The sequence below is a fragment of the Chrysochloris asiatica genome, unplaced genomic scaffold, assembly GCF_000296735.1.
Source record: "Chrysochloris asiatica unplaced genomic scaffold, ChrAsi1.0 scaffold00117, whole genome shotgun sequence".
NCBI classification, from domain to species: Eukaryota; Metazoa; Chordata; class Mammalia; order Afrosoricida; family Chrysochloridae; genus Chrysochloris; species Chrysochloris asiatica.
The window spans coordinates 9,390,573-9,398,658 of record NW_006408635.1 but is presented as its reverse complement, the minus strand read 5'-3'; the positions used below and the strand labels follow the sequence as shown (position 1 = coordinate 9,398,658).

At 48.2% G+C, this 8,086-nt stretch overlaps 1 protein-coding gene across 1 annotated transcript in view; it reads right to left on the bottom strand.

Annotated features, from left to right (window-relative positions):
- Positions 1–5,779, bottom strand: part of ACAT2 (acetyl-CoA acetyltransferase 2) — a 30,664-nt gene extending 24,885 nt beyond the window's left edge. Inside the window, exons 1-2 of the mRNA XM_006868484.1 lie at positions 5,725–5,779; positions 4,123–4,257 (exon numbers count right to left, since the gene is read on the bottom strand). Coding sequence (XP_006868546.1) covers positions 4,123–4,257; positions 5,725–5,779 — 190 coding nt within the window. The remainder of the gene's footprint in view (positions 1–4,122; positions 4,258–5,724) is intronic.
- Between the last annotated feature and the right edge of the window lie 2,307 nt (positions 5,780–8,086).

Sequence of the window (8,086 nt, the reverse complement as noted above, 5' to 3'; positions counted from 1 at the left end):
AAGACAGAGAGAAAGCACAGGGAGCTGTGTGGACTCTTGAGCCTATTGCTGGTACGCACTGATTAGCCTATAGGGGATAGGGATGAACTAATCTGATCAAATGAAGAAAAAAATGTTTGACACCGTAAGCTGGGGTACACTGCTATAATTTGTCATTTGCTTTGCCTGCAGATGCTCAAAATTTCAACCAGAACAAAAGACTTTTCAAAACAAGGCACATGCTTGTCTGCTCAAAGTACTGGTTCAACAGGGACAGGCAATCTAAACACCAGCTATCTAAAACAGGGAGAGATAAAAGCATGAAGTGGCTGGCTTACACCCCTTTCGTGGACATACTTAGTCTCACTAACTCAGGGGGACAAGGGAAGATCTCCACTGAACAGTTTCCTCTCTTCCCTGTGGGTCTGGGGAAGAGGAATTAGGGGGAAGATGCTGATCCAATATTATGTAGACGAATAATGACTGTTAACAAGATGTGATTGTAAAAACTGTAATTGTAGAAGCTATAACTGTTAAAGAATGGACTAAGGCGGGGGTAGGTATGGATTAGAGTACAGTGCCTGAACCTAAAAAACTCTTAAAAGGTTTTGCTATGCTGATATCTTGTGACGCTCAGAACAAGGAAATAACCTATTAAATTTTATCAAAGGCCAAAAATGGTGATGCCAAAACAAACTTTTAGAGAATCTGACCCGATAAGATGGTCATCTGCAGGAGTCCTGAATGACTGGGAATATAAAAAACTTCACCCCAAGGACTCTTTGCCCTACTAAAGGATTCAATGTTAATAACTGTTTTGGGAATGGGAAAGTAACTGAAAAAGGCAGAATTAAATCCTTCAAGTATGAAGGAGAGAATGGCTAGAAAAGCCAGGGGTGCCCTGAGAGGTGCAGTGAATGGCCCTTCTAGTCACAGTCTTTGTAATTCCCACCAAATGGTTTAGGAGGATTATGTAAATGAGGTGCCTGTGGTTCACCAGAGGATTGGGTCACTTGCTACTAATGTACATAATATACACTGTGGCACTGTGGATCATCAGCACAGGACTGCAAACCACGAGGTTGGCAGTTAAAACCCACCAGCTGCTCCTCGGAAACCTTACACAGAATCACTGAGTCAGAACTGACTCAATGGCACTTAACAACAACAAACAAGGTACAACGTTGTGGTGTGGGACCATGCAAATAAGGTATATGGAAACTTAATGATGGGATTGGAGAACTGATGTGGTGCTGTAGGATAAGCAGTAGACTGCTAACCACAGGTCAGAAGTTCAAACCCATCAGTCACTCCTCAGAAATCCCATATAGCATCACAATGAGTCAGAACTGAGTCAACAGCACTTAACTACAACAATGGGATTGGTCAGCTATGCCACCCTATTAGGCTTAAAACGATACATCTCAGAAGCAGAAAAGGAGGACCTCATGACCACCAAGAAGAGGGGAGTAGAACATGCCCTCTGGACCCTAGATTCCTGAACTGAGAACCTCCTTGACCCAGGACACAAAGAGAAAGAGCTGTAACATCAGAAGTGACAAGAAACAGCAATGAGACAAGAACCCAGAGTCAGATGCACAATGGTAGAGCCAAAAATAACACTTGCCCAAGTAGGGCAGAGGCCAGGCCGAGGGACCAAGGGCCAGAGAGAGTTGCCTATGGGTACAGCTGAGAAAAGGTACCCTGGTCAAAGAGCTGTAGCCAGAGCATTCCTGAAACTGAATCGTAACCCTCTACTATCCAACTGTGAGTATGGTCTATGGCCACTACCATGAATTATGAAAACCCAGTACGTGTGATGGGAGGGACAGCTGATGCCAGAACTGCTATAAAGTTTGGAGCGAGGAGGTCTGTCTAATCTCCACCTCATAACAAACAGAGATGATCAGACCCTCTATCAGGCCATTTGTATCCATAGTAAAGGTGGTTGTTAAGTGCCGTCAAGTCAGTTCCGACTTATAGCAACCCTATATAGGGTTTCCATGGAGCATTGGTGGGTTTGAACCATCAACCTTATGGTTAGCAGTCCAGTGCTTATCCTATGGCACCACAAAATGTAGGCCGAGGAACAGTGAGGTTAGGACAAGCTTCAATATCTAATTATTTTTCTTCATCTTCTCATGAACATCCCCAGCTTACACCAGGGGACATAACTATAATAGCCTAAATAGTGTAAACACTGGGTTGGTTATTAGCTATCCCTGAGAGAACTGCTTTTTTAAAAACGAATTCTGGATTAGGATAATGCTTAACATCAATAAGTGAATTTCTGTTAGAGGCATTGCATGTACTTATTAACAGTAATCTCAAAAGCCAGCGTTTACTGTGGTGCTGGAGAGTAAGAACTGGACTGCTAACCACAAAGTCAGCAATTCAAACCCACCAGCTGCTCCTTGGAAACCCTATAAAGGGTCACTGAGTTGGAACCGACTCAATGGCATTTAACAACATGTTCACCAATTCACTTAAGCATCACATTAATACTAAGAAACAGTATTATTTTGTCTCTATTTAATACCTGAGGAAAGTGAAGTGCAGAGATCTTAGGCATCTTACACACACAATCACCCAGAAACAAGCCGTAGAGCTGGGATTTGAACTCAGGTAGCCTGGCCTATAATCTCTTCACTGTTCTGTGATCGTTCCATTTAGATTTCCCCCTCAGTGATTCAAAACTACCCCTTTCCTCAATCTCCTCTCAACACACTGCCCAAGGACAGTGTTTTCCCTGCAACCCTGAGTGGGCGTGGTTCACTCACTCAAGCCTCACTGACCACAGTCTTAAAGCAAGGTCCCGTCCTTGCTCCTCAATGCAACTCAAATGCCACAATTCTGCTAACCTACTTAAAGACCATATTCATTTGCAGCCCCTCAGGCAGCATGCTTTCCCACCCTTAAGCTATCACTCCAGATGGTCTCCTAGATTCTTTCTAAAGGTCAGGCAGTCTCTACCAGTCCAATTCCTGCCTCACTCTGTTACCTCAGCAGCCATACGGTGGCCCCAGGCAGGCAACACACTGACCTCCCAGTTTCTTGAACTCTCTAGTCCATTTCTGTCTTCCAACTCAGCTTCCCCTTGCCAATAGTTGACCCCATCACCAGCAACTGTACAAATGTTTACTTATTCAAATCTTCCACTACCTGGCCCCCAGCACATTGGTACAATTCTCTGACCTTTGACCTGCTGCAAAGAAGTCAATTTCAACTCTTGGCAACCCCGTGTGCAGAACAGAATTGTTCTACAGGGTTCTCAAGGTTATGACTTTTTAGAAACAGATCAATAGGCCAAGCTTCCACAGTGTCTTTGTGTGGGTTTAAGCTACAAACCTTTCACCATTTGTCCCACATCCAGGGACTCCCTTCAAAGCAGGGGTATCTCTATTAGCCATTTCCTTCTTTACTTTCTTCCTCATCCAGCTGAGACATGAGCTCGATGAGGGCAAAGGCCTTATGTATGTTGTGGGTGCCCAATCCTGAGCCCCAGACAGAATACTGGCACATGGGAGAAATGCAGTACATCTTATTGAATGCTTGACATTTCAGGGCTCCCTGCTATCAAGTCGGTTTTAACCCTGTATAAAGTTTCCAAGGCTGTAAATCTTTACAGAAGCAGAAACTTCACATTCTTCCCACAAGTGGTTGGTGAATTCAAACTGCTGACCATGTGGTTAGCAGCCCAGTGTGTAACCTACTGCGTTACCAGGGCTCCGTTCAGGGCCCATGGAGGCCATGTATACCTTCCTATCCATCAAGCTGGTCCTGCTTCTACAGATGCAAAGAATGGTCTAGAATAATGATCTAGGTTCATTATAGAAAACCATTATTAAAGAAGTTCTTGGCTGAGCTTGTTATTTAAGAGCTGTTGAGTTGATTCCGACTCACAGCAATGCTGTTTAGGGTCTCCGAGGAACAGCTGGTGGGTTTGAACCACTAGCCTTGTGGTTATCTAACCTGGCAGTGGTTAACTAGTCCAGTGCTTATCTAACCTGGCAGATAGGAAACAGGAGGTGTTCGAACAGTGGGAAATTCACAAGCAAATGTATAGAGGGGAGAATGTAGGTTTGCTCATTAACACAGTGCTTCTAACAAGTGTGCCCTCTGCTGGGATCACTGATGAGTTACCTGCTGCTAAAACATGTCCAAATATGACCTCAGACACCTCTTCTGGAGCCACACTAGCCCTCTTCAGAACTTCTTTGATGACCGTTGCACCCAGGTCATGGACAGGAACGGTAGATAAGGAACCATTGAAGGAGCCTAAAACACAATGGGGGTGGGGGGGGAAGCAGCAGTTTAAACCTAAGGGTGATGAAAGAAGCCCACTCATGTCTGGGGCCCTCGGGATCTGCCGTGGGAGCATCAAGAGGAGCCTGTGTGGAAAGCCACCAGGGGGAGGTGCTCCCTTTCCCGTGGACAGACTCCAGCACCAGCAGCTCTGGGTATAGGGCAAGGGGACTTGTCACAACTTGTCACATCTGTGATTGGGCTATATGACACTCAGAATGACTTATGAAAGAGTCAGGCCAGGGATAAAACCTTGTCATTTATTTACAGAAAACTGAGGGGATAGAAAACACCCCATGATTTCCAAACAAGACAAGTCAAAAGATCCTTGTTGAGTGGCTTTGAAAATTCTAAAGAATTACAGACAAGCCAACTACTATCAGAGGTGCACCTCCACTCCTCTTCTCCAACTCTGGGGGTGCCCCCACAACTTGTCCACCTTCATCATATGGCCCAACCAGTCCCCATGGTCTCCCCAGCTCTCCACCTGCAGCTAGTCCCTCACTACCTCTTCCCCAAGCCCTCTCCTCAATTTGTCCCTCTACTTGCCCCCTGTTCACCCCGACGACACACTTGTTCTCACTCACCCTGGGATGTTTGTCCAGTAAATCAGTTCCACCACTCGCCTGTCCCTTCTGCTCAACCTCTCCAACCCCTGCTCATTTCTCTCAGGTCCACCTCTCAGCTCATCCTCCCACCCAGCTCAGTCCCCCTGGTTGTGCCCTAAGTTCAGTTCTCCCCACCTCCATTTGTCTTCCTAGGTCATTCACCTCTCACCCCCAAATACTCCTCCAAGTCTGTCCCCTCAATTCCCCATTGCTTGTCCCCACTTCAATCCCTATCTCCCCTCAGCTCAGTTCATCCTCCTAGCCAGTCCCCTCAGCAGCTTCTTCCCCCCCAGCTCAGACTACGCCCCTGGTCGCCCTCCCTCCAATCAGACCATCCACGTGCCCCACCCCCGCAGTTGTAGCCGATGGCGCTTCCCGACGCTGGCCAATCAGAGGTCTTACAAGCGGGCGTGTCCCTGCTTCAACCAATGGGAGCGCCTAGCAGAGCGTGGCTCTACCTAAGGGAACCAATCAGAGCCCGTTGGACTAAGTACGGAGGGTGCGCCCGGGACTGGAGGCGCGAGGTCCGGGTCTTCGGTCGGCCTGTTACCACCGCCCCCCTCTCTCCCTCTATTACCCCCACACACCCCACTCCACCCCCCTCTCCTGCCATGGGTTCTTTTTGCCCTATGCCCCCTCGGTCACCCCCTACTCAGCTTCGGGATCTCCTTGCTTAGTGCACCGCAAGTTGCCCCTTCCTGAGTCGGCCCTTCCTGAGTCACCCCCTACTCAGCCTCAGGGTCTCCTCGCCCAGTGTCCCGCCGCCCCCCTCCCTCCTGGCGAGCGTGCAGACCGCTGGGCAGCTCACGCCCGGCCGCCGCCGACCACTCACCGATGGCGGTCCTTGCCGCCGAGACGATGACCACGGGGTCCCGACCTGCGCTCATCCTGCCGTGGCCGCTGCTCCACAGCTGTGAGGACCCGCCGCCGCCGCTAAGAAGAGAGCCCCACCGCCCACGCGCCGTGCAAGGGGCGGAGACTGAGGCCGGCCACCGCTACACAGCTGCCAGTGCGCAGGCCCAGAGAGGAAGGGAGGGAGACTGGGTGCTGCGAGCGTTCCTAAGCCTCAGTGCCGGCGGGTCAGCGAACCCAAACACCCCCACATACTGCTGACCTCCTACTGACACCTCAGTGCAGGCAGGGCTCAGACCCGACTCCCACACATACCCCCAACCCTCTCCTAGGACACTCGAGTGTTTTAGAGTTTGGGGGGTCAGTGAAGAGTGGGTTCCAGGCAGCACAGGACTGGCGTCCCAGGGCTGCGAATCCCAACGTTGAATGCAGTTTCTGAAGTGCAGTTTGCGCTCAGGATCGAACATGGTGCCATGCATTTTGCCTTTGGTAATAACTGGGTTCTCCTCTCTGCAGATTGATAGGAGGATTTGCTTAACCTCCTATGGGGTTGGTACCACTAGCCTTGCTACCCTAGAAGAGCGGCTCTAGGGGCGACCTGTGAGGGAGGCTGGAATGTCTTCACATCCCCCAAATCAAAAATGATTTCCTGGGGTTGATGATCTGAAAGGTGAAGAGCATATAGTAACAAGTTGAATCGCTCTCCGGTTTACAACCTTGTCAGTTTGAAATGCAAGATCGGCGGTTCAAACCCACCAATCGCTCCTTGGAAACTCTAGACAATATCGCTATCAGTCGGAACCTACTCAAAGGCACTTAAAAACAAAACAACGACTCTCCAACTAGGCAAAATTCAAATCCTATCAGAGGTTTCTAGAACCTCAACACCTGGCCTCCACCACTTCCAGACTTCCAGTCTCAAGTCTGGGGACCTCCTCCTCCCTCCCTTAAGCTCCTACTCTTCTGAGAGAGTCCACATCTTCAGCTTTGCTCCTTTCTGTATCTGTATGGAATTTCCAACTCCCTGAAGGAAGATAAAATCCTTATAAATCCTTGTGAAAACCTCTCCTATCTTTTCCCCCACCCAATTCACGGTTCCCTCTCCTAGTTCCCTTTAGCACATAGTATACAATTCTGTAGATAGCTTTTCATGCTGTAATAATTAAGAGTTTCAGGTTTTTAATTACCAACGCATCCCAACCCTGCCCCTCACTCCACCCCCAGAACACACAGTGGTACAATCCTCTCATTCCCAAACTTGGGTCCTGGTGTGGTGATGCAGGCTAATGCACTGGACCATAAGGTCCACAGGTTGGCCGTTCAAACTCACCAGCCACTCCTACACAGGGTTGCTGTGAGTCAGAATGACTCACTCAACAAAGCTTAACAACAACAAACACTGTTCTTGGTGCTAGGTGTCTCCAGCACCTAGAACATGTTTGACACATCCTAAAACTCCTCCTCACTGCCATCAACTTACAAAGACCCTATAGGACAGAGAGAGCTGCTCCCTCCAGTTTGTTTCAGAGGCTGTAAATCTTTATAGGAACAGACAGTCTTAGCTTTCTCCTTCAGAGCAGCTGGTGAGCTTGAACCACTGGCCTTTTACTTAGCAGCTTTATAATCTATTGTTGCTGTTGTTAACTGCCATCAAGTCAGTTCGGACTCAGTGCCCCTGCATAGGGTTTCCAAGGAGTGACCGATGGGTTTGAACTGCTGACTGTATGTTGCACAGCCCAGTGCTTATACTACAGTGCCACATCAGGCCTACTAAAAAACCAAGCCCACTATCACTCACTGAGTTTATTCCAAATCATAGTGACCCTATGTAGGGTTTCTCAGGAGGCTGTAAATCTTTAAGGGAGCAGAAAGTCTCCTCTTTCTCCTGTGAAACAGCTGGTGGATTTGAACAGCTGACCTTGTCATTTTCAGTCCAGTGCGCAATCCACTAAGCTACAAGGGCTCCTTTTATAATCAGTCTGTGCTGTTCTTAAGTTGCCTTTTGTTTGTTTCCACTTCTTGGGGTTGCGTTTTGGGTTTTTTGGGGGGGGGTTGTTGGTTTTGACCGCCCACCTTTGCGTTTCAACTTGCCTTTTTGTTGGGTTTTTTTTCTTCCGTTGCCCCTTGTTGGGAAATTCTACTATCTTTTAATTCATTTTTTCATAAATATTTTGAAACCCCTTAGTGGTGGGCCTATAGTAGGTACTGTTGTTGTGAAGTGTTGTCAACTTGGTTCTGACTCGTAAGTGACCCTGTACAGGGTTTCCAAGGAGTAATGGGTCACCAACCCTTGTGTTACCAACCTTGCAATTAGCAGTCCAGTGCTTTTCCCACATGGTGCA